Source organism: Gallus gallus, chromosome 1, assembly GCF_016699485.2.
Source record: "Gallus gallus isolate bGalGal1 chromosome 1, bGalGal1.mat.broiler.GRCg7b, whole genome shotgun sequence".
NCBI lineage: Eukaryota > Metazoa > Chordata > Aves > Galliformes > Phasianidae > Gallus > Gallus gallus.
In genome coordinates this window covers 53,143,515-53,170,009 of record NC_052532.1, presented here as the reverse complement: position 1 = coordinate 53,170,009, position 26,495 = coordinate 53,143,515, and the positions used below count along the sequence as shown (strand labels likewise).

At 43.0% G+C, this 26,495-nt stretch overlaps 2 protein-coding genes across 2 annotated transcripts in view; one reads left to right on the top strand and one right to left on the bottom strand.

Annotated features, from left to right (window-relative positions):
• The window catches only part of SYN3 (synapsin III), a 204,811-nt gene that overhangs the window by 102,893 nt on the left and 75,423 nt on the right, over nucleotides 1–26,495 (bottom strand). The gene's annotated exons all lie outside the window — the stretch shown is intronic.
• The window catches only part of TIMP3 (TIMP metallopeptidase inhibitor 3), a 36,969-nt gene that overhangs the window by 4,013 nt on the left and 6,461 nt on the right, over nucleotides 1–26,495 (top strand). Inside the window, exon 2 of the mRNA NM_205487.3 lies at nucleotides 19,907–19,989. Coding sequence (NP_990818.1) covers nucleotides 19,907–19,989 — 83 coding nt within the window. The remainder of the gene's footprint in view (nucleotides 1–19,906; nucleotides 19,990–26,495) is intronic.

Genomic DNA, 26,495 nt, shown 5'->3' with positions numbered 1-26,495 from the left:
CTGGGGTGGGAAAGGGTGTGCCTTGTTCATGTCAGTGTGATTCAGGATGCGGAGGTTTGGTTGTTTGATCACAGAAGAAGTGGCTCAAGATAGCAAATGTTAAGTCCACTGGTGAAGCTGAGAATACATTTTCCAAGACACCAAATGCGGCTGGATATGGCCTTTCAACCTCTTAGGTACACTAATTGGATTGGCATCTGATGGAATGGGTATCTGTACTCCTCTGTAATCCCTCTGACAGTCACAGTGGGACCAAGAATCTTCAGGAGAAGCACTTGGTGAGTCACCTTGGCCATAACTGGATGTGGAAGCTAGGATGAAAACCTAGTTTTTCCTTGTAACAATGTTGAGTGAGGTCATATTTCTTTTTCCAAACAGCTCCAGTACCATGTGGTGCTCTTATGTATCTCAGCCAAGCACGCTCCCTGAGAAAAGGAGCCCATGTGGTCTGTGCAGGAGGTCTTGTCATGAAATGAAACTTCCACTGGCTGCACCGGATGGGAGTTCATAAGAGCTAATAAACTTGAGAGGACAGTTTGGTCTGAGTTAGCAGGCAAGGCTGGGTGTGCTGCACTTGCTAGCTCTGAGCAAAATTAAGCTGAGGGCCCTATTAATACCTGGGGTGCGTGTGTCTGAGTTTCCTTTTAGCGATGAGTATCCTTACTCTAGACTGTCAGGGTATGATTCTCCTTTTTCACATGATGTTATTGATTGGAAACAAATCTTAGTAGAGAAAGGACAGTAGTGTAAAAGATGTGAGAAGATAATTGGGCCTTCAAGCACTAATTAGTTAAGCAAATACAGAATTTGTTAAACTTAAAGCTCATCTAAACCTCAGCAGAACCTCTGCATGTGATATGTGGAACTGTACTGATGTAACTTTAATGGATTGATACAGCTTTTTAAGCTAACTACACCTCATGTAGACTTCTGAATGAGGAAAAGTTGACCAAAGCAGCTGACTGTATTGGGAACTATTTAAGACCATCCCAACTTTTTCTTAGCTTTGAGCTACTGAGCATTTACTGCCAACAGCAGAGTTGAAGGCCAGCCTCTATAATAACCCTCTGTGTCTGAGCACTCAAGGCACAGAGGAGGGCTGCTTGCTGCTGGGGCTTTATTAAAACCAAGAATTCTTCTTTAAAATGGATGACTGAAAGAGTGTATTGAAATTGCCTATCTGCCCACTGGTGGCTCTGCTACCAGTGTTATCTTGCCCTAGTGCGATAAATGCTTCTTTAAACCTGGGGTTAAACTGGACTTGCTTTGGAATAACTTGAGAAAAGGCTATTAACCAGTGTACTAATTCCTTTGTTGATTAACATGACAGCGAGTAAATATAAAGCATGTGAATTTCAAATTTCTACTGTTTGAACATATTAGGCGAGACCAAGATGGGTTAAATGGATTTATACCCTCTTATACTAGTTCTAAATCTGGCCCAGTCGTCGATATGGAAAGGGAATGCTGGACCAACATCGTACTTACTACTTACATAAAGCAGGTGTAGTGCCACTGGTCTCAACAGCATTTCAGTGGCTTTTATTAGAGTTGGATTTCAGTTGATGGTTTCAAGTTTCTAGGAGGAATGTTACAAACACTAGAGTGCATAAAAGTACTATATAAAAAAAAAAAACCCACAATCGTTAACCTCCTACTGTAATGCGAAGTAGTTCCCTTGAGTGACCAGACTGAAGATACAGTGCATTAACTGACAATGCTTAATAACATAAAAATGCAAGTAGTTTTACACAACCCTGATTATTCTATTTATTCAGCGTTTCTGCCAGCTTGAAAAGATTCTGTGAGTCTTTTGGAAACGAGATAGAAGTCTCTTGAGTTTCACGCTGGTAAAATAAATGTTGACTATGAATAGTCCAAATTCCTTCTCGTGTTTATACAAGACCTTTCCAGAGGGCAATTTCAGCCCTTAGAAACAGTATACAGACAATAAAACAAGTTAAATAGAGAGACGCGTATGCAAAAAATACCATCAGACCTCTTCAAATGTCAGCACTGGTTTGCCTAAGATGTAGAATGGCATTTTTATCTTAGGGAGGAAGGGGCTGATCTGGGGTATCTTTCCTGGGACTGAAATCCACCAGGAACCAGGTAGAGCAGTACTTGGGGAGGCTGTTGTCAACTCAAGGGTAGGGTCTTAGGGGTTGTGCGTCTGGGAAAATGGTGGTCTGTGTCCATGGGCTTGGGTCTGAAAAAGTTCATCGTTACTGATGGGGGAGGAGGATGATCTCAGCAATAGGCTCAACTGGGAACATGCAGTGGAAAAGGTATTTAAGAGACAAAGGAGTGGAAGACCCTTCAAAGAGTACTCTTAGAGTATGAGAAGAGAAGGATTACTGGAGAAGGGAAGAGGACTGTACGGAAGTACTGCTGAAGAGCTAGCTACCGTGACTTCAGTGAAAAAGTAGGCAGTAGAGCCCATGTGAAACAACCCCATGGTCTACTGATTGAGCTCTAACAGCCTGTAGCACATTTGTTTCTGGCTGCTGAGCAAGGCTTAGGCTTTCAGGAAGTCTTCATGTAGGGGAATGCAAAGTTCCTTCAAAAAAACTGAAAGAAAGTGCATGGGTTTTTTTCTTTCTTTCTTTCTTTTTTTTCCCCAGGTGAGTTATAGGGAAAATAGAGTATAGTTTGAAAATGATGCAGATTACACTTTAAAAGAAGCAAATGATATCAAGCCAAACATGTTGTCTAAAAATACTTTTCATATACAGGCAGTAGCAACCCAACTCACTGCTATCATTAGCACCTGTTAGTTGTGGATTCTGCACAAAAATATACACTAATCAAAAATCCATGATCTTCCTTAGTTGCTCATCAATTGTTAAAGTGGCTGGGTACTGTAGTCCTGCTGGTTTCAAGCTTATACGAGAGGTAAAGGTATACGAAAGAGTCCAAGGCTGAAAAAACAATCCCATAGATTTTTTTTCCCTTCTCAATTCCTTGACTTTGACATATAAAGGCCCGGGTTTCTCCTGATGTGCATGATTACTGGTACTTCAGCAAAGCAGGTATAAGTTGTGCTGTATTTACACAATACTTGCACAGACAGCAGCAGCTATACCAGGTGCAGCAGTGTGAAGGTAATACATTATTACTCATTGCTCCCGGGTGATTCATATAAAAATAAGTAATCCTACAACAGCACATAGCAAAAGGGAATGCTTCTGTTCCACAGGACCATGTTCAAAATGTCCAAAGCTCCTGCTGGCCTAGGCTGAGAGACATGAGTTTTAATTCCCTTGTGCTGTATTGTAATTACAGTACTGGGACTCTAACATCTGTTTCCTTTTCTCAGTGTTTTCCTCTGTAATGGGTGTTACTGCAGTGCAGCCGTGCAGGGAGGCCTGCTGGCACTGTGTTAGCCTTTATTTCTGTGGAAGAGCACTGGAGCAATTGCTCAGACAGCAAGTTGAATCCCTCCTGCTCAGGGGATGCAGGAACAAGCAAAGGCCTTGCTCCCCTGAGGTTGAATCAGCTCTCTCAGATTTTTGGGGTCAGCTGTAAATAGGAACCTCCTTCCTTTACTGAAATGGTTTTGGACATGGTCTCCAAGCAGTTAAAATATGTAGGGAAAACAATAAAGTGCTTACTTGTACCAAGACAGGAAAACCACAGAATGGAAAACTTCCACTTGACTTTGAAAAATGGGAAATGGCTGGTACTGGAAAGGCAACAGGTAAGGGAAGGGAGAGCCAGAGGATATCTGTTCCCCTGACGCCTCTCCTTTAGCTCTGTGTCCTTCTGGGAAAGGTGTTCCAGGCTGGCCCTGCTCTTCAGAGCCCTTTATACGCTTTCCAAACACCCGCCCCAGTTTCCTACTTCCTGCCTGGTCTGACACTGCTATAAATATCTTCCTGCCTTTCATCAGCCCAGGGATACACACGCTGCAGATTAAAGGGGATTGAGGTGACGGTACAGAACGGCCCGCAGCCCAGCCCTTGGCACGTGTGGGGTTGCTGGGTCCTCTGCTTTGAACTTCTCTTGGCAAATGGAGGGACACCTTTAAGACTGACACAGCCTCCTTGTTTATCTCGCTCACCTCTGGACTAGGCTATGCAGGCCTGTTTCTGAGTAAACAGTTTATTGCAGTAAGTAATAGGCTGCATATGGCACAGAGCTTAAAGCTGGAACACGTCTGGTATTGGGGAGAAGGGAGGGTTTGGAGGAGAGACTTAAGAACGAACAAGCGATACCAGCATAGAGACCACACTACATGGGAAAGTACCACAGTTGCATCAATGAGTACCATAAATGCAGTGAAGAGGGTCAGTCTAACAAAAAAGATAACAGTTACATGAACTCTGGGGCATGTAAGAAGCCGTTGCATGCAGTGTTTCCATAGCCAGAAAATCTAGGCCTCTCTGCCATAGCATCCTGCAGGGACAAAATCACCAACCTCGAAAAGTGTGGGAAGACAAGGGCAGCAGTTGCTGTGCAAGCACTTTACTATTGCAAGGATTGTGCTGGGGGTAAGGGCAAGATGAGTTCTTAAGATCTTTGTTTTACTTCTGTAAATATGAAGAGTAGCACCTGTCCCTTCTTTCTTTTTTCTTTTTTTCTCTTTCTTGTTGTGCCCAAGGGAGCAGAGGATTAAGGATTTAGTTGGTTATTTCCTTAGAGGATCAAGATAAAAAGGAGACTTCAATAAGTCTGCTTCCATCTTCCCTACAGACAGTGTATGTGCAATAGAATTAAACAGCTGTCCTGCTTTTCTCCACTGTATAACAGTTTGCAGCTTTGCAGAGAAGCACAGAAGGAGAGGATTCCACAACATCAGACCGAATTCTTAGGTAGCACTTTGAGAGACCCCAAATGATCGCAAACAGCTGATGATCCTTATTGGTAGGTTGCAGTTTACACCTTCCCCTCAGAACAGGTGTGCTGCAAAAGAACCTGACTGTGATTGTGAGTCAGAGATGTCATCCATCTAGTCTGGATTTCCAGTGCTGTTAGAATACACCTCCCAGAAGCCTGATGTGGGATAGTCTTGACTTTCCCATAGCCTGCTTCTGTCATCCTAATTCCTTGTGGTTAGAGATTGATTCACACCCTGTGGTTTTAACTCCTTCCAAAACTCTTTCAAGGCATTTGTTATTTTTAACTCTGGAGAGTCTGTTATCTGTGTGAATGTCAAATCTACCTCCCGTGTGCACTCTAAGATGCAGCTTTCTCTTGAAATTCCCAGCATACCCTGGTTTACTCTTTTTGGCCCACGGGATGGGAGTTATGCATTTATTCATACTTTGTTCTGACATCAAATAATTATGGATCTGCAAGGCTAGGAATAGTAAGTCCTTGTGCTTGCAAAGCCCTACATCTCTGTTGTGTGACAGCAGGATTCTGCAGAGATGGTGCTGCGAGTTCAGAGTTGCCTGATTCAGAGCCCTGAAGACATGGGGTTGTGTGTTTTGTGGGGTGCATTTGCCTGTGCTCTGGCAGAAGAATGGCTCAAGGAATTGCTGTATGGTCTGCAATGCTATTTTTGTCATTCTCATCTGCTTTTCACACTTACTCCCTAGTTGTGAAGTCATGAGTACTGCTCACAGTGTTACGAAAAACTGCTGAGCCTTTCTAAGAGAGGTAACGTGGTAGGTTTGAGGCAATTATTGACCATTTACACTTTCTTATCTTGAGGCATCCAGCAGCAGGGAAGGACTTTATTTGAGCTAAGGCTGTATTGGACCAAATGTGTTTGATGCCAAGGATATTTGTCCTTTCCAAAAGAGTGACTGCCTTATAAAAAAGCAGTGCAGCCAAGTGGGAAGCTGGTCCTTACTGACCTTTTTTCCCATGCCTTTCATTCCCATTTAAATTGGTTGAAGAAATAGTTGAGATTGATAAAAGCAGACAGCACCTGTGTGCTTGACTGGATGGGAAACAAAGCTTTCACTAGTACCGGAAAGTTTTCAAGCCAATAGGTTCCTTCCTGTCTGTGCTGGATCTCCATGTTTGTTTCGGAATGCCCTTCCCTAAGAGTGATTTCCTCTGGTGCTAACGGCTGTTGGAAGAGGTAAAGGAAAGTGCTGGGTCTTTCTTTTCCTCCAGCCCCAGAAACTGTACAGAGAGACCTCTTCCTGTTTGTCTTTTGTGCAGTATGGCAGCTTGGGCCTTTGACGTAAACTTTGTCCTTTGTGCTGTTCAAAGCTCTCCTTTGCTGAATTCGACAACACTGCCTATACACATCCTGGCTAGGCTGCCTTCTTGATGGAAGAGCAACAGAGCAAACAGAACTGGATCCAAGGCTGGTGGTTGTCTTAGCACACCAGATGCAGTCAAGTTTCTCTTCAGACTCTGTATTCATTCATCAGGCCACCATGAAGTCCATCCACAGTAGTGTTCCCTCCAGCATATATTCCTTTACACATATGTTGACCAACAAGGGAAGACTGACCACAGTGCTTACTGAAAGATTATTGCCATATATTTGAGGCAACCTCACCAGGTTAACACCACAGTCAAATACAGAAAGGGCAGCTTTTGTTCCTAAAAGTACTCTGTGTCTTGGGGGGAAGGGAAGATGCTCTAAGGAATATTCTAAGGATTGCTATGTAGACCACTTGGGTTTGCTTTAGTGATAACATAAATCCTTCAGAGCTTCCAGCAGCTGTCCTAACTTGAGCAGTTAGAACCAAAATGCTGATGACTGTTGTTTCCCCCCTGAACTGGAATTTTGAACTATATCTCTTCATTTTCTTTTCCCTCCTGAGAACATCTCCAGCTGAACTGCTACAAAAGCTGTATGGCCATAAGCATACTGAATTTTTTTGCTGTGAGCAACTCATGTACCTGGGAATCAACAGAGCTATAACGGTTTAAAAAATAAAAATAAAAATCAGTCTTGTTTCTGTGTTCCTGGATTAATTTCCCTTGGCAATGAGCAAGCTCTGAATGAGCTCATGAGCTACATGCATTCGATTTGTCTGCCAGTATAATAGCAACAGCAAACAGGATCTGTGTTCTTTTAACCCAGTAAAGGAGACCCATGTTTCTGTGAGGTGTAGCTGCAGTGATAGTAGTCTCGGCCCCATTTTTGCCTTGAGAGTGTAGGCAGCAAAGCTACAGCTGACTGGACCAGGTGATGCCAGCCTGCCTTCTCTTACTGCTTCTGCTACTCAAGGTTTGAAGTTTCACTTCTTTCCCCATTTCGGAAGGTAAGAAGGGAATACTTTCTTCTCTTGGTGTGTTTTCACTGAGATCCCTTACCAGAAAATGCTACTTGGAGAGCTGTAGCAGTGAGAAAGCAATCTGCGGCTGTTTTGCATAGTTGGATAATTTGTTAGTTTTGTTTTTAAGCCAAACCATGACTCTGAGACAAGCAGCACTCCAAATCTTAGTAATGGTAGTCCATGTCACTTTGGAGGTTTTATCTTCTCATTATTTTCCATATATGTTCGTTTTCTGGTTTTGCTAATATGCACTTGCACTTCCTCAGCTTCCTTGCTTGTGGAAGGAAGCAGGGGAAGGAAATCGCGTGTATTGGTATCCTGGTTTTGTCTGCTTATCCCACAGAACATTGGAAGCAGAGATGAAACTATGCGTTGGTAAGCTCAGCCTCTGATTTTACTCAGGGGGAAAAAGCCATTTAACTATTCTTAGTTGGTATATTAAGTGTGAAATCAAGCAGTTCCAAGGGGGATGAACAACTACCATTCAGAGGGAGTGCTTTTGTGCTTCTGGCTTCTCCTCAGAGCTACAACAGCTCAGTGTTCTTATAACTTAAGTTTCCCTTGGAGTAGTGGAAAATCAGAGCCACGCAAGGCTGCTACAACTCCAGGCTCAGACGTGTGCCTCGTGTGCGTGTGTGTACATCTTGCAGTTCAGTGATGACCCCGATGACTTCTTGAACTTTTAATGACAATGCAGCTGTCTGTTCATGGTGCTAATTAACCCAAAAGCTGATTCCTCCCTCCCCCTCATTATCCCTTCTGTGAATGAGATGTGAAAACAAGAAGACGACTTTTCCCGTGCCCTTAGGGCTGTCTGAGCCTGGCAGCATTGACCCTGCTTGAGTAGAACTGAAAGAGCTGCTGCGCAATGGCCCGTACTCCTTTTTAATGGGTTATTAAAATTCCACCTTCTCCCCCTCCCTCCAGTCCTGTTACAGTTCGGAGTGAAGGCACTTAGGGGAAAACAGCTGCAGGAATAACTTTTCCCTCTTCTTTCGGAAGGGCAGACGCAGCTGTTCAGTCCCTAAGTCTGGGGATTCCACCACTACTTATTTAGGGCCTGATCCTGCTCTGCTTAAAATCAGAGACAAGATTCCCGCTGGGTCCAGCAGGAAGTTGAAGGAAGAGGCTTCAGGAAACGGCAATCACGCAATACTGCTCCAAAATGTTGGGAACAGCTAGGAAGCATGAAGTGAATAGGAAGACATTTGTCACAGAGTTGACTTGCCTGCAGTCTCAAAGAACAAGCACTCAGCAGCTCAGTGCTCTGCTTGAGGAACAGGTTAAATTACTGTGTTTGTGGTGTCCTGAGTGGTTTTTTAAAGATAGCTCTAGTATGTCTGCATTCATTTACGGTCTACAGTGTTGACAGGCGTTTATTGGCACACTCTATTAAAGGACTGATCTCTCATGCTGGGTGCTCATTTCAGTTTAGATACTCTATGCGATCATAGTGGGTTTACTTCTTGAGAGGAAGCACCCATAGCTCCCAGTGATATGAATTTGTTGCTTGCTGCTTCTGGAAAGTGAGGGGAAAAATGGAAGGTAGTCTTGCTTCTGTCATTAGAGCTTGTTGCTGTCACCTCTGATTAATGAAAAGAAGGAGGGAATCCAGGCACGTGTTGGAGAGGGTCGGGGTTTCCGTTCCACAGAGAATTTTGAAGTGGTAGAAGTTTATTCAGAATGAAACAAGATGAAAAATGAGAATACCAGAAGTCTTCAGAATGAAATTTTGAGGGGGGAAAAAAAGAGATCCTCTGATGCATCTGAAACTAATGGCTTGAAAGGTTAATTTAAGATGTCTGTTTTGAACAGAGGTATCACGCTAACTTTTAGGTGCCAAGTGAAATTGAAGAGAAATGCTGATTCAGGATGAAAATAGGTTTCAGTCATTTTTGAGGAGAAAATTCATTTATTTATTTATTTTGCTGAAGTTGACCCTTTTCCTTATAAATTTGTGACTTAAGTAAAACCATATTTCCTGACAGGAAAAAGTGTTTCCAGAACCATTTCTACCAGCCCTATTCCTCATGGCTTAACAGTAACAGCCTTCCCTTCTGGAAATTCTGATCGGGTTACGTGCTGCCCCTCCAGCTGGGAGGGATTCTGGGTCATTGGTCCTTTGGGCTTACAATTTGCTTTTCCTGAGTGCTGAGGATTCTCTTTAGTGCACATGTACCCACCTTTCACTTCTTTCTTTGGCAGTAGACAGCTCTCCGTGGGTTTGCTGCATTAATGAACAAAGGAGTTTGTGGCTGTGCTGCTGCCAGTGGGCTGAGACGAGGCATTTCCCCTCCTGTTTCTGTTATTTCCCTGTCAAAATGTTGAAGGTTGCTTACACCTGTGTTCCAGGTGTGAGCTTAAGTGAAGCTCTACAAGCTGGCTCCTGGGCAGTTAGTTCAGGTTCATGACTTCACTGCAATAGAGCCCTCTTACAGCTGTGTCTCAGAGCCCTGCAGAGGCAGGAAGCAGCCGGGCCCGGTGTGTACCCTGGAAATGATTACCCTTATCTGTAAACATTCAGCAGGGCAGTGTCCAGAGAACGTCTGCTTCCCAAAACAGTTAATGGGCCTTACAGCCTTCAGAAACAGCAATCACTGTGCCGGGGTGGCTGTGAAAGGGCTAACCATCCATGTCTTATGGCATTTCACTTTTTTTTTCCCAAGAAGTTACCTGAATGCCTAAGAACTGATAACGGAATGCAGACTTAGCTCACCCAAATCAGAGCTTAATGAAAGATTTTGGTCAGAATACTTCATCTAGTGGTTGGCAACTCTGCCCATGGCAGAGGGCTGCAACTCAGGGATCTTTAAGATCGGTTCCAACCTAAGCCATTCTGTGAAGCTCTCAAACTCCAGTAGCACTGGCAAGCTAACTGACTGGTAGGTTAACTTCAGTTAAATCACTTCAGGTTTGAATGGTCAGACTTGAGCATCTCCACATAAAAAGCATGGATCAGCAATACTGACGAGGGATAAAACACTGTGTTAGTCTTGAATTTGTGTAAATAAATAAATAAATAACAACAGCAATTGGTGGTGGGGCAGGCACTACTAACTATTGAGTTTGTTCTCTGTGCTTGCAGAAGTCTAGCCAAAAGCTGTATCTCATTAGTATTTCATAGGGAACAGCAGGTTGTATGTGAGTGTCAGGGTAGTAGCACATAACTTCTGGAAATCTGTTCTACAAAGAGCCTTTTGGGCTGTCTGTGAACTTGAAATTTTGATTAAAATTCCCTTTGATGAAGAAAGTAATAAAAGAACCAGGTGGCTATACTATGTCTCTCTGCCATGGTCTCTAAGAAACAAATCTGGTCAGTCTGTCAGCAGGACAGTGAGCTAGTTCCTGAGCTCTGAAGAAAAAAGGTAACTGGCTGAGGTCTGCCTGTTCTCCCTGCTGCCAGCGATCTGCACCTGTGTATAGGTAAAATCTTGTGTCTTCAAAGCCAGAGGATGGACAGCGTGCTTTAATTGTTATTCACATAGTCACTTGTTGCTTACAGGTGTTATTAGACTTCCAGGCCATCTCATTACCGCTTTCATGAGCTGTCTCGTATCACTCTCCTGTTACTTATTTACTACCTCACTCCCCAAACAAATCTATGCTGAGACCCTTTGGCCCTTGGTATCCCTCTGATGGATCAAACTGAAGCTTGATGTTCTGGAACACAGGGTACCCTATGGGATCCTGGATAGTTCCTGGCCAGGTGGTTGAGCTGGCCAGCATGGAGTGTCCTGACCTTGACCCGTAGTCAGTCTGACCATGGCTGAAATGGGAGTTGTGCCACGTGGGGCTGACTCAGGGTGCAGGAAGTTCACTTGTTACAATGAACATTGAATGAGGATCTGAGAGCTGCACCCTGTCTTTAAATGGTATCAGGACTTCAGGGCAAAATTCTTTATGTAGCCAAGCTCAAAGATTTAATCCATACTGTCAGTGACTGTGGTTAGAAAATGGATTTTTAAGGTGGGTAATTACTAAATTCCTTAAACATTATGATAAACCAGAACTGTGTCATGGGTATGTCCAGTGTCTGTGAACAGCCTACAGAGGCTGTCAGCTTCTGAACAGTTTATACTATAGTGGTGGGCAAAGGTAGTGGCTTCTGATAGCAGAAACTGTTTGAATGCAGTTCAATCCAACATCCAGCAGGCTCAATACTAGGTCCTATAAGGTCTTGTGCAAATAGGAACAGCAGAGCAGCACTTATAGACCTGACCTGGTTAAATATGTATACCTCTTTGGCATGGACAGCTGCTTAGTCTATCAGTTTAATGCAAGTTTTCTAATGTAGGAAGGAATTTGCAGGCCCACCCAGTACCCTTGAAATCTATACATGTTCCCAAGCACTTCTTCCTCCCTAGCTCTACGTGCAAAACAGAGTGTAAACCATGTGTAAACCATGTGATCGGCAGAGTGTGGCCTCCTTGCAGAGCCTGGCACCCGTCCCAGCCAGCCGAGGTGCTGAAGGAAGAAGTCCTCTGAAGTAAGTCACTGCGGTGGGGAGTGTCCAGGCCTGTGGCTTTTGATACTCCCAGTTTTGAAAGCTTTACGTGGGCTGTCAGAGCTGCTTTATTTCCAATGCGCAGAAGAAAACTGTTTTCAGATGTTCTTTCATTGTTTTTTTTTTATTTTTTACAGGACTCTCCTTTCTCCTCCTCTTCCTCCAGTTGGTCCATTTGGTTGAGAGCTTGTAGTGCATTCTTGGGTTGCACAGTGGCTTAAGGAAGATTTAACACTGTATGCATGGTTCAGTGCTGGATGAAGGCATCTCTCTTTCTCTCTTGCCTTCTGATGTCTGTTGAGTAGTCTCTTGCCTGCTTGCTGAAGATAGTGGTTTGGTTCTGAGAACCAGATATCAAGCTGCAACACAACAGCTTGCAAAAGAAGTGACTGTATCCCAGCAGAGCAGCTTACTTGCAGCTTTGCAGGCCAAAGACTTTTCTTTCAGAGCAGAATTGAAATGCCTTAGGAGATTTGCCATCAAAAAGAAAAAAAAAAATGGGGGAAAAGGGCATATCTCCGCTGCCCCCTCAGCCTCAAATCTCCCATCTATGTGTTTTGAGGTATAAGTAAATGCAACCTCATTCCCCTTCAGCAACTCGCATGCCATTTGAGGACTCTATGTTACCCTTGCTTAGGATCGGCAGTACTTTATTCTTTAAGTAGTGCCCATTACCTTGAGAACAAGAGTCTACTCTGTGTGACGTGAAATGGGGTTTCTATGATAGTAGCTTCTTAAAAGTACCACGTAATCCACTTCAATCACTCTAACACTTGTTCTTTGTAGTTTGTTCTCCTGATCGTGATCTGAGGAAATGCGAGATCAGTTTAACTTGCAACCATATCACTAAATCACAGCCAGAGGACACATTTCCTTCTTGCAAAGGCTGCTCTTCTAACTGTACTACTTCAGGCAATTAATCTCTCTTCATACGCTCCAATTTGCTTTCCATGTTACAGCTCACTTGATGGGTTGGGAAACGATCAATGCCAGATGCGCATTCCTTTCAGGCAGTAAATGTTCCTCCAGCAGTAAGCCATGCGCTCCAGCTCCTTGTTTTATTAAAACCACATATGGTTTCCATTTGCCCCTAATTGGTCTCACCTCAGCTCTGCCATATTCTCTGAGTGGAACGCTTAGACTTATGGCTCCTTTGAATGCTTCCAAAGAGCTCTGTGAAGCCAGACCCTTGTCTGTCTCAGCTCAGCTTCCTCTTGCCCTTCATATATTGTGCCTAGAAGAACTTGATCTAGAAATGAGGACTGAGTTACATTTTACTCCCCAAATCTTACGCAGACTGAAAGAAAATGGGAAAGGTCTCTTGAGTGGAGCATTGCCTGACCAGCTTTGTGTCACATGCATGTTATTTCTATCCTTTGTTGTAAGTTGACTCTGGAAATACATTTGCATGTTGGTTTTTCTTCCAACACTGCCAACCTTGGCTGAAAGCAGTTATTTCTTTGGTAGCTGTTGGTGACAGAAAATGAGGCAAAGTGCACTGTGCTGCAAACATCCCTTACAGAGGATGGCCAAGTGCTGCTGTGCTGTGCTCTGTTCATGGGGGGCTCCTTTCATTTCCTCCACTCACAGTACTCTTCCTTCCTCATTCTGTCACTCAACTACTGCCTAGACTGAATTCACCTGTCAGTAACTACTTAAATATTTAGGTGAAAGAGGGGATAGGGAGGGAGAAGAGGGGCAGGAGGAAGGGGAGAAAGAAGCATTCCAAAAAAGGAGGCAGCAAAGTGGCTAGTTCCCAAGAGTGTGTTTGGTTCCTCATCTTATTTTGCCAGAAGATTCTGAAACTGTAGAACACACTCATTCTACAGCCTGCAGCAATGCTATTTGCTTACATTTGTAGCAAACCTAGAACATGGTGTTGACGCAAGCTGTGAGTTTAACTTAGTGAGGCATGTAACTTTTATGACCCAACTAGCTATGCTCTGCCTGTTCTAGCTAATTTCTTGGTCCTGCCTGGCTTCCCTGAGTTCAGTAGGTGTAACAGCTAGTAAAAGCAATTGGGTTTTGTTGTACCCCCCCCCCCCCCCCCCCCCCCAACTTTGGCTTCTCTGTGTTTATCACAAGGTATTTCCTGAAGCTAGTCTCACTTGGCATGAAACATATCATCCATGTATAGATCTTAAGGATTCTACTTGGATGGAAATGCATTATAAATCCCTTCTTTCTTTCTCCTTTCATTCTTTCCTCTGTCCTGTAAACAGACTACCTGTGTATGATGGGAAAGCAAGGGAGCTAGCAGGAGCTGGAGGTAGTGCTGGGTAGTTTTCAATTGAGTTTTCAATACTATCAGATACAGGAGCCAGAATGAAAGGTCTAAAATTGAACTTGCAGTTTGTTATTTAGGAGGGACCTCTCTTCTTCTCTGATCCTGATGTATTTCAAAGGCAATCCTGCTTAGACTTGCATAGGCTGAGAGGCACAATACAGAGAGGGCATAAAGTGCTTGTTACTGATGCCGTGTTAAAAATTATATCTAGTGAATAAACTACAAGAGAAATGCCACGTGCAACCCAGGTTCTGCTTGTCTCATGCAACCTTGCTTCCTTATTTTGTGGTCCTGCTGGGAGGCTTTTCCCAGGTAGGGAGAGCCCTTCTAGAGCAGTTTATAATTTTTTGAAGTGATGGGAGGCCTGATGCAATCGGTCTTGCATGAAAGTGTGCATCACTCCTGTTTTGCAGTGTTAGAAATGGGAAAATTCAATGTGTTGTGCCAACAGGCTCTCAGAGGCTAGGAATTCTGCAGAGTAGAGTATAAAGGACTATGAAACCTGGTTAGCGTTTAGCAATTGCAGTTAGGATCAGTTGGTTCAGGCATAGCTTGGGCCGGGTGAAGCCATTTAACTGCCCTCTGCTTTTTGGGGCGGCCTTCAAACAGCAATTAAAACCTTTTAACGGGGAAAAGGTTTTTTTTTTGATCTGTAGAACAAAGGCCAAAAGTGAAGGTCATAGTTCTAGTTTAAAAAAAACTGGAGCGAAAGATATCTGGGTGTTTTCCTTCCTGTTTTTGTTTAGATTTTTGTCAGTCAAAATGTTCCAACAAACTTGGCAGCTAATTTGCCAAAATAAGCGTGAGTTTCTTTCCACTGTGGTATTATCGTCGCAATGGTCTGATAATTGGTGGTGATTGAGGTCAAGAGGGTGTTCCTTCTCTGTCAGTGTTCCTTACAGCACTACAGAAAGGCAGAAGATTGAGATTTAGCCTGCCAGTTGAGAAGGCTAATTGGGAACTAGCTTACTGGTGAGGGGTATAAGAGGAAGGCAGCCAGCAGAGAACTGCTTACTTTGCTATTTTCTATTTTATTTTTCTGCTTTCTTGATGAGCTTTGCTGGCTGTGCTTTCCAGGAGGTCTGCTGGCCTTGGCTTGTTCCAAGGCAAAGCAAAAAAGGTTTTCTTTGCTCATGTGTCTTTAGCTGGAGGTCATGGTGGAAGAAGGCAAGAGAAAGCTCCTCTACTGTATCATCTTCTCAGCCTCGGTCTTTGCAAGAAGCCTTCAAATTCAATATGTTAATAATTCTCTTTTGGTTACATGGGAGGATGAGACTTTAATTACAGGCAGACAAGGGATTTGTATCTGTTTTTGCATTCTCATGAACCCCCTGCTGCCATCATCGTCTTCCCTATGGTTCTGCTGTACTGTGGAAGTGGAGAAATGGGTGAGATGGTGTTTTCTTGTTCCAGAGGCATCCCTACCCACTTGCTTCTCACACAACAGCCACCAGGCAATTTAACAGGTTCCCAAGAGGTTGCATACAGCTGGGCCAGACTTCCAGTCCAAAGGACACAATCCTCTTGTAATTATGGCCCTCTGTTATTAGGGAAGCCAGGAGTCTTGGTGATAATTGCTAACAGATCAGATGGGGAGGGGGGTGCATGTGTGTGTAACACAACATGTCCCACCTTTAGTGTGAAGGCAGCATTTCCAAGCACACCCTTCTGTTGAGGGGTTGTTTTGCAGCCCAGCTGCTGGGGTAGCTAGTGGCCTCAGGACAGACAGAGCCTTTCTTAGCCTCCTGGTCACATTGATGCTCTGCATATATGTTATTTTGCTGCTATTTGGATGCCTAAGAATGGGCTGAGAGAATTATTTCTCCCCTATGTCTTCATTAGTAAACAATGTGAATCCTCCACATCCTTCATTTGCTTAAATGTAATGAGTGTACAGCTCAGCCAAACTTCTCACTTAAAAATACCCCTATTGCACACCAGTAAAAGAAATCCTGGAAACAATAATAGAATTGTAGCATGTGTTATTCTCCTGAGACTTCCATAATCATTAGTCACAAGGGAGATGGGTTTGGAGCAAATCCTGATCTCTGAAGGCAGTATGCCTCCACTGAAAGCTGCTGTTTATGGATGACAAGCAGTCAGCTTGCATGGAAGCATCTGGTTCTCATGGTGTGGTTGGACGTACAACTGGGAATCATGGTGTTAGCTCCCACACGTACCGCTGCCCTCTCGTTCATGTGAGATTTGTGATAGTGTCACCATCTAGTGGCTGACCCCCATAAAGGACAGGCTTGAATTAACTAAATATGCCTTTGCTTTTCAGCTGGGGGAAGGGCTCCTGCTACGTGTGTAGTAGTGGTTTATGCCTGGGTGAAATGGCTTCATAATCGCATGTCTTTTCACCATGTTGTTTTCTCAGCTTAGGAAACGCTTCTCTTAGTCTCACGTGTGCCCACTTCTCTCACTCATTGTCCAATCTTCAGGTTGTGACCATGTCCTCTGCTACCCATCATTTTTTAAAACTTGTACCAACATTGGACAAGCAGCCCATACGGTTTCTCCTCTTTGAATCGCTATATGGCAGCCACGCTTATCTTACCAAGATTTATATCTCCATTTAATTTAACTTTTCATAATAATTACAAATCACTCGTGAGACCTTGCCAACTGCTCCAGTCCCACAAAGTGACCTGACCCGAAACCCTCAAGTACTGAGAAACATTCATCTCGGCGTATTTTTGTAGGCAGTACATCAAAGGAATTGTGGTTTAAAAATATGCAGCTATTTTGGTGACCACTTGTGTGGGATAAAGTTTCCCATCAGTAACAGCAGGACTTTAACAGAGCTTCAGGGAGAAAGGAGTTCAGGGGAGCACTCACAGCACCTTCTGCCTTTTTCTGATGAAACAATAGGAGTCCTCAGAAGCAAACAGTTGATTTCTCCAATGTAACGGGGATTGAATTCGCAGCATTTATGTGGCTGCAGTTCTGCAGCTTGGAGCCCTGTTCTGGGCAGATCTGTGGACTGCTTGCATGCATGGCTGATGAAGCTGCATATGTAAGAGCAGCCTCTGAGTAGTCTCATCCATCCAACATTGTTTTCCTATTACTCAGAGGCGTCTGAACCTCAAGGGGCGGAAACTGGAGCATCCCTTGCTCCTTGGCTAACAGCTTGATTTCTCCTTTAATATAGGAAAAATGAGGTAGGGTGAGTTCCTTATTGCTTCCAGGCTTTTTGGTAGAGGAAGGAACTTATCTGAAAGGCTACCGTTGGGATAATAAAGACAACTTCTCTGAGATACAGACAGCTTGACCCACTTGTGTGGGAGTGACAGCCCAAGAACGCTAAGGTTCCTCATGGCTTCCACTAGGTGAACGTGCTGCTGTGATTGCTCCTTTCTATCCTTACTGGAGAGTAATAATCTGAAGAGACAGGGCCATCTTAACCTAGTCACAGATCCTTCCACCTGACTGCAAGGGTACCAGTGGTGGAACTGGGATGCTGTTATGTGCTAGTGAGGATGCATGTTTTGAACCTTTGGTCCTGTGGTGAAGCTGTTGATTAGTCCGTAAATCAAAGCTGCTTTCTTTCTGAAGTGGCTGTGCTACTTTAACCAGAAAGTTAAAGGGCTGCCAAACTAGCAGTTAAGTACATGAAGAAAACAGATTTTTAGGTATTTTGTCAGCAACTTGGAATGTGCTTGTCATCTTTAATGCTAACCATGTCCTGGTTTGGCAACCTTAGGGTTTTGCAAAATTGCATTTTAATATATTTCTTACCATTGTCAGTTAGTTATCTGAATTTAATAATCCTATGTTAGGCAAACACTAGTTGTTTTTATTTTCAATTTCAGTGTGTTAGATAAGCAACAGATAAGCAACAGAAGATAAGACCTTTCATACCCTTTGCTATGGGCTGTATTGCTAATGAAGTACCCAGGCATTCACAGAGCATTAACAAAATTGTGTTCTTTTTCACATTCTTCAGTGTAGCTATGAAGTTTTGAAGGAGGGGGTAGATTGAACTCTGAGCAGCTCGTTGAATAGTGGAATCAACAAAATAGTACAAATTTGTATGCTTTTACTGCCATTGGATAATAGAATTTTGGAAAAAAAAAGAATGAAGTTTGACACTCAATAAACAGAAGTTTTGTTGGACCTTTGAATCAAAGCCAATAACACTGTCTTACTGAATTTAAAGTTTACTTGAGAAGTCTGGCTAAGGCACAGAATGTAAATTGGACCAGAGTGGGCTTGTCTTCATTTCACACCATCCTCATGGAACAAGTTTCAGGGACTGGTGCATATAACTAGATCTGTTTCTTTAAATCTGTTTTTCACATTATTTAGAAAGTACCATTTTAGGTCAGTGAGGACAACCAGTTTACTTCATTAATTTGATTGAGGTAGCAAGCAAAACTCAGTGCTCCTCTTCTTACTGTTTCTCCAGGTGCTTCTACAGCTGTCTGAAACCTAAAATGAATTAAGAACCAACAGGGTGCTTGTTTTATATCCTATATGCCTAGCAAGTGGGTCCATGAACTTTGTTACTGCTTTTATATATGGCTGTAACGCGTATAATAGCTCATTGGGTTTTCCCACTTGCAAAGGAGCAACTCCACCTCCTGATCTCTCTTCCATGCTTTCCTACTTCTTAATGGATTGTTTTCTGTGATCCATTAGTACAGTCTCTGTAAAAGGAATACCTCTGTCCTGCACAGGGAGTTATGATCAGGACCTTTGTAGGCTCAGAAGAAGGGATGTATGCACTCCATTTTAGTTGCAGGATTTCAGAATTCTGAAAACATTGGTCTGTATTTTCAGCAGGGATGTGTTGTTTGCAATCATGTTGTACCAATATAAGCTTCATACAAAAGTGTCTGGTACCTCCTCAGGCAAAATGAGCTTCTATTAGATAGTGTTGTGAGCATGTTGCACTATTTGGATTACTCTACAGGAATAATTTTCATGGCCCTCATAGTCAGAAGCACAATGAATGCTTAAGTTCGGAGGCAGGATTAACATGGGTATGTTGTAGTTCTGACGTTTCTCTTCATGGAATTTAGAGTTCCTCACTTGTTTTTGTTGGTTTGAGCGGCTTTTGGGGTACCGGTTTTCTAACAGTGTTTCTTCTCAGGACTGGTCTTCTCAAATCTCTTTTTTTTGCAGCTCTTATAAAAGTTAAGCCACTTCTGGTGGTTTTATAACAGAATGTGATTGTTCTATGGTAGTGGGTCTTAGCTGAATAATTCCTGCCCTGTTACTAAGCTTTGCTTTCCTCCTGTGATGATCAGGTGATTTCAAAGAAGAGGATATATAAAACAGTAGTTTGTGTGGTATGCCCAAAAAATACAAAAGCTGCAGAATGCTTCAGTAAGCACTGACTGTAAGCTACCTGCTAAATTCGTTTGACAGACCTCAAAATCCTTAACTGTTTATTTGAGAGAGCTGTTTGTTGGGTGTCTTGTGGTACCTCGAGACTAGCTGCTGTAGGAAGTCCCCAGATATGAGGCATTGCGGTGTGCTGTACTGGGTTGTTGGGTTATTGGGAAACAGAAGCTGTATGGGGCACCCATCATGCAGTTCTGTATGTTGAGATTCAAGGCATTCAATATTAATTTCATCCTGGCTTGGTGCAAACATTTTACCTTGTCTTGGTCCTAGCTATAATCTGTTTTTCAAATTGGAGAGGGATTTCAACACAAATAATGCTTGTTCTTAGTCTTCACACTTAATTGGATTTCCTCTAAATAAATACTTTCTTTGGCATCCCATTTTACATGCCTCCATTGCATGTGAAATTTTAGAATAAATTAAAAGGAATGTTGGCCTGGAGTTTTGTTTTACAAAGCAATTCATCTGAGTGGCTTTTTTGAAGTGGAGGGTCCAGCCTAAGTCTTGTGAAGGTTTCTGTTTCTAAATTCAAAGTTACTTATCAGTTGCATTTTTCCTTTCTCATGACAGTGATCCGTGCTAAAGTTGTGGGGAAGAAGCTCATGAAAGATGGACCATTTGGAACAATGCGATACACAGTCAAGCAGATGAAGGTATGTTTGCAGACTTTTCACATGGGTGTTTAGATAAAATAATGATTCTAATTAACAAGTAATAATGCATAAGGTTGAGTATTTAAAGTAACAGCCCCTCAACTTTCTTTTTGTCAGTCAGAACAGAAGGTAACCAGCAACTGATAGAAATTTGCCTGAGGCGTGGGAAAATAGCAGGGGGAGGTCATTTCTGACATGGAATGCTGAATACCTCAATTTCTCCTTTATTGTTAATATATCTGGTAGTAGAGGCTGATAGATACTGGAGTCATGTTTGTGTTCAACATAAACAGTGTTAAGACTGTGGAAATGGAAGCTTTTTAGTGCAGCGTCTTTTATTAAGCTCAAGATATGGTGCTCAGGGGTCTGCCAGGCTTAGCAATGTGCTCTTCTTGCCTTGCATTCTTTGTGACCACCAGTTACCATGATGACATTTTTTTCCACTTACAGAACAAAGGAATCTCATAGCAAAATCTCTTATATAAAACTAAAGCAAACATTTTAGCTCTCAGGTATCATCAGCTTGGAAGTGCTACTGACTCTGTAGGTAGAAAGAGGTAGGTCTCCTTCACCAGTTGTTTGGTTTCTCTACTTCCTGTCCTCAGAGCCCTGATCTCTTTGGTGTAGAAACTGCATTCAACCTGTTGCTTTCAGTTTTTTTCTTAAACTGACCCCCATGTTATGTAATGCTAAAAATCAGCTCTATGTTGTTTTTCTTGGCTGTGCTATTCCAGTCATAAGACTGGTTTATGTCTTTAGGGGGAGGAAGAAAAAAAAAAAAGGGAAAGGAAAAGCTTGGCAGACACTGAAGAAATCTGAAACATATTAGACAAAGTAAAGGTTCAGAAAAAGCAGTTGCTTGCCTCATAACAGTAACTGTCTTTATAAGGCAGTTTATAGCTAAGCAACAAAACTGGGAGGAGGAGGCTCAAAGCCTGTTCCATAAACTATCGCAAAACTGCACACGTGGCCAAATCTGGTTCTGGTACGGCCCTTCCACTAGAGTGGAATGCCTCTACTTTGCTTAAGAGGACACAAGGTACTGGGCTTTCTATTTTCTTTATCTTTAAAATTTCTAGTTAAGATTCAAAAGGGAATATATATTTGATTAGCTTTGTTTTTATTTATTAGTATCATAAAAGCAACAGGTTATGTTGACAGCAGCAAGACAATGCTGCCACTCTGTTTTTCTGACTGCTGCCCCTGGCCTTACCAGGCTTGCAGCACTTTCTGCTGTTATTTTCCAGCTTTTACTGTCCCGATCAACTGGTGTACTTCACTTCACAAAATTATGTTGCATTGACTGCATCAGCTGTTCTTTTCCTGATTTCATCCTCATCTGTCCAGGGCCCTTACCCTCCCTCTTTCTCAGTTCAGTGCTTCATTTCTAACACATGGCTATGGAGGAGCTGCAGTGGTGATCTAGAATAACAGTAGTCCCAAAGTGAGTTATTACCCTCTTTTTAAAATTATTATTAAAATTTTAATTATTTAATTACTATTACTGCTCTTCTGCCTGAGCACAGAGATTTCAGATGTAAAGCACTTGCTTTGCAAGAGTGTGAACAAAACAACATTTCTTCTAAACTCAGAAGGAGCCCCTAATTTTCCTCCCAACTTCACCTAAGGAACAAGGTCAGGACAGTAGTCTCCTGTCATCTGAAGATCAGGTGACATTCATGAAGATATCTTGACAGCCAACCATGCAAATGAGATAAGGGAAATGAATATGGCTCAGAAAATGAATGACAGCCTTGAAGTGCTACACATTTTTCTGGGAAATCTGTCTTAAGATGGTGCTGTAGTGCTAACAGCTCCCTCAGAATTCAGTCCCATTGGTTGGTGTTCCACTGTCAGATCAAAGAATGTGATCCATCTTTGTGTAATGGAGTTGACTGTGTGAGAGGCACGCTGATGTCCCTGTGAACCTTGGAAATTGTCAGAGGATGAAACCGGTGCATCCTCCATCTGGTAACAATACAGTCTGCCTTATTGTCAGCCAGTAAGATGCAGTGTCAGAAATCTCTGCAACAGCGTTAAGTAAGTGTTCTTCATCTATGTAGGAGCTTGCGATAGTGTCAGTGCAATGAGTAAAAAAAGGCTTCTCTGCTGACAAGGGTTAGAGCACAAGCCCAGGCAAAGTGAGCATGCTGAGCAGAGCAGCAGCCACTCTACTGTCAACAGACACTGTTGTGTCACTATATAAAACATAGGAGCCTGTTCTGGCTGTTCTCCTTGAATTAAGCCTGCAGCACAGGGCCATGGTGTTTACAGTAGATAGTGCAGTAATCTGTAACTTCCTCATGCCAAGACCACAAGAGAACAATTGTCTTTTTGCAGTAGCAGTCCCACAACATTTTGTTGGGAAGCTGTATGTCCAGCAAGGACAAGAGTGATTTTAAAGGGATAATCGAGTGTTGGTCAAGCTGCCTCTATTGCCACATTATTCCCTGCTACACTAATGATGGGCTGGTGAGATGCTGCATTGTACAGACCTTTGGCAGAAAGGAACCTGAAGCAGTCGAAGTGCTCAGTAGAACTGGAACGTCCCAAGGACACAGTTCTTGATAAACAAACCAAGTGACTTCTCTAAAACCCTGCTGTCTTTCTGCTGAGCTTAGAAGAAGTAGTTTGAAGAAGGATTTAGCTCCATGTGATGGGGACATGAGAACGATGTAGCAAATCTCTCTTGCTTGCCCCAGTGAAAACTGACTGTCCTCCTGCTGAAAAGAAAATGAAGGCAGCCTATGGCTCTGTACAGCTGCATGGGAACAATTCTGAAGATAAAACTAACATGTCAGTGTTTTTTTTGGCCACCTATAAACCTACCTGCACCTGCAGATGAAAAATAAACAAGCCTTTTAAGCCTAGTTGTGTGCACTGAATTGCCTGTGAAAAGCACTGAATGCCTTAAAAGGAAACCAACTATATTTCTTTTACGGGTTTCCAGAGTTTGCTGTGACTGGTTCTTGTTCTCGCTAACACTGCTGAACTCGTTGCTGAATTTCATAATTAAATCAGATTGGGGCCTAGACAGGAGCACAAGGTCAGCCCTCAGGCACAAAACAGTGCCAGGCTTCCTAGTGTTCAGGCTTGTTGTCTGAAAAGGCCTTGTGCTTTTTCTAGCACTCCCTATTTCTCATTGCTTTCTCATATAATGTAAGAATAAGAAGTCTGTACAGGACTGATCTAACCCCTGCATGCTCTGTGCTGCTGCAGTGCATTCTGATCATGGTCCAAGAGCTATTTCAGGAAACAGCAAAGGAAACAAGGAGACTGGATACTTCTTCTCCATGTGCACGCACAGTGCTGGTTGACTATGGCAGCACTCAGCACAAGCTGCCAAAAGCAAGGAGGCTTTCTTTGATTTGCTGCTTATCTGTAAAATGAGCCGAAGGGGATGAAGTTTGATAGTCACAAGAGGGAAGAAGTGGGGTGGGATTAATTTTGTTTAATTTTAGATGGACTAAAATGAGATGTTGAGTCTTCCCTGCTCTCATGGTTGTCAATGGAGAGAGATAGGAACCACTGAAGTGAAATTTAGCCCACCAGTTGTAGACAACTATTTTAGGATGGGCTGAATTGTTCTGGAGTTGCCTTTCGTAGAATCATTAAGGTTGGAAAAGACCTCTAAGGTTGCCTAGTCCAACCATCAACCCACCCCCACCATACCCACTAACCGTGTCCCTCAGTGCCACATCAACATGGTTCCTGAATACATCTAGGGATGGTGACTCCACCACTTGGGCACCTGCTTGGCATTTGATTAGAGAGGGTGTTTAATTCCTATGAAGCACCTAAATTTTAGGCAGCTGAATTTTGGCAAGATGACTCCAAGCTGTGGCATCTAGCACAACCTCATGTGGGAGGAATGGAGGAGAACCATCACATCACAGGCAGAAGTTAGTCACGCAGCAGGAGCCACCACAGTATTTGCACGTGTGTTGGGCAGTATGGGGGCTGTGAAGGGGAATGCTGACACAGCTGGAAATAGAGCAGCACTAGCAGGCATCACCATGTGACACTTGCTAATACTTTGTTCCCCCTGTCATTTTGTTTCTGAAAATACACATTTGTGGTGACAGGAGGACTCCGAGGGTAGCAGTTAGGAGAGAGGCTAGTTTAGTGGTTGGTTTTCTTCTGACTGGTCTAATAGCACTTCCAGGATATTTTGCGTGTCCAAAAAGGAAAATGCTTTATTTGTTTTGAAAGGAGACATCTGTAAAAGATTGCGGAATTTTCTGTTTCCTCCCGAGCACCAAGGTCAGAGCACATTTTCTTCAGTTGTCAGAGGGTGAGGTAGGCCCTGTCTGGTAAGCCCCGGGCCTGTTAGCATGGCAGTCATCGCTGAGGAGTGAGCTGAAGGGCTTTGTGAGAGGCTGAGCATGATGCCTTCAGCAACCCTGGCAGCGCTGTCCCTGATTCTAATGTGAACAGGAAATTAAGCACAGGAGTCAAAAACTAGATGCCAGTTTGGTATGGCCTCAGAAGCAAACATTTTGAGCTTGATGGTGCAGAAGATGCAAGGAGTTGGACTGCAGGGGTCCTGTAGGAAGGGGCTGAACAGCTCTTCTGAAGAATGATTAATCTAGGTTGTAGGCTCTCTGCAAGGGGAGCTTGTGCACGTGTAGATCTGTAGCTCAGATCCTTCATTAGCCCTGTGCTCCTTGAAGCTTAGCACTCAGTGACTGGTCACTTGTACTGCATGGGCCAGGCCTCCAGCTCTCTGTGGTGGAAAGACTGGGCAGCCCCAGCTGTTATCTGAGCTACTCTTATCTGCTTAGATGCTGCAATCGTAGCTTCTTGCTGTGACAATCACTAGCTTGGGGTCTGAACACACGATCTTCAGTCAGCATGCATTTCCTCACAGTACTACCCCTGTGAAGCAAGGCAGAGCTGTTTTGCAGATGAGGAATGAAAATGCACTAAAGACTAAATAACTCATCCAAGGACACATAGGGTGCCTGTGCCAGAACTTAGATCTTCAGCTATCTCGATGGTGATTGGAAAATCTGAGTAGATCATCCCATACCAATAAAATTGCAGGAATAAAGTAGAGATGAGGCAAGGTTCAGTTCTTCCATATCCAGTGTGAGGCTTTGCTGACCTAAGAATACAGTGCTTTATTCCAAACATGATCTGTGAGCTTCTGTTCTTACAGTATGATTAATTTTTAAAAAATGCTTTCCTTGCATATTTGTTGGGCGTAGAAGGAAGGCTGGAAAATAGAAACCCTCTGGAATGTCTTTTACTGTTCACAGCAGTGCTGTTACTGAACTGTGATAACTGCATAAAATGCTGATTGGAGTATTGTCAGTAAGGATACTCCCTGGATATCCAGAAGGTGATTTGACATAGAAAAATGCATATAGAAAAATAGTAGCTGCTTGTTTGTTTGTATATGCAGTATCTGGATCTAACATAATATCCCTTACAACTGCTGAGAGCCGTTCACTGCCTTCAGGGAGGTTTGAGTCAGGCCCCTAGCACCAGAAGAAACAGCACTGTTGAATTCAGTGGAACAAAAAGGGTTGTTCTTCAAATAAAACAGAAGGGAGTAGTGAAAGATGGGCAGGTGGCAATGAACATATACCCTGGGGTAATAGGGGACTGCAAGGAATAGAATACAGCCTGGAGGAGAATACTACCACTTCGGTGGGGATCAGCAGCAGCAGGGATCTATAGCTCTGGGGCTGTTTGGGATTTTTTCTTCTTATGCCTCATTATAATGTTAATAGTTAAAATAAAAATGAATGTGTTCTCTATCAACAAAGCTAATAGAGAAAAGGATAGGTTAAGAAAGACTGAACTTGTGATTCTCTCTGCCCTCCGTATTTTTTTCTTTAACTTCTCAATGTTGGCAACTCGTATAGCTTGAAGTGGGGGAAGAAAAAGAGCCTGAACAATTTGAAATATCCAAATTCTAAAGATGAAATCTGGAGGAAAATTATCCTCAGTGTTTCAAAAATAGGATATGATTTACTAGGTTCAATGTATGCATGTAGCAGTTACTTCTTTGCTATGCACAGACTCCTTATGCTGCTAAACAGGTATGCTTGAGTTTCTCTAATTGGCAGTGGTAAGGTCAAGTCAGATAAGGACACGTGCTAATTCCTGATTGACTCCAACTGCCAGTATGTCTGTGGGTTCATATTTCAATTAAATTGAACTGCATCTTGGCTTCCACTTAATGATTATGAAAAAGGAGAAGAAGCATAGAGGAATTATGTAAACATGATATTGTTTTTATGCCAGCCATCAGTAACAGGCTAATTTTAAGTAGAATTCTATTTCTGCTTTCATTTAGTTAGAGAGACATTAAATCCTGCTGAGGTCAGCAGGAGCTGTGTATGCTAGGCATCTGAGGAGGCATCTGGCTTGATGACTTGGATCAAGCAGTAAAAGCTTAAAACTCTTACAGCACTGATACTGGAAAACAAGGTCATTGTTTAAAAGAAAAAATCCCTTTGTTCAGAAGAGATTGTTTAAGTCACATGAAGTCCCCC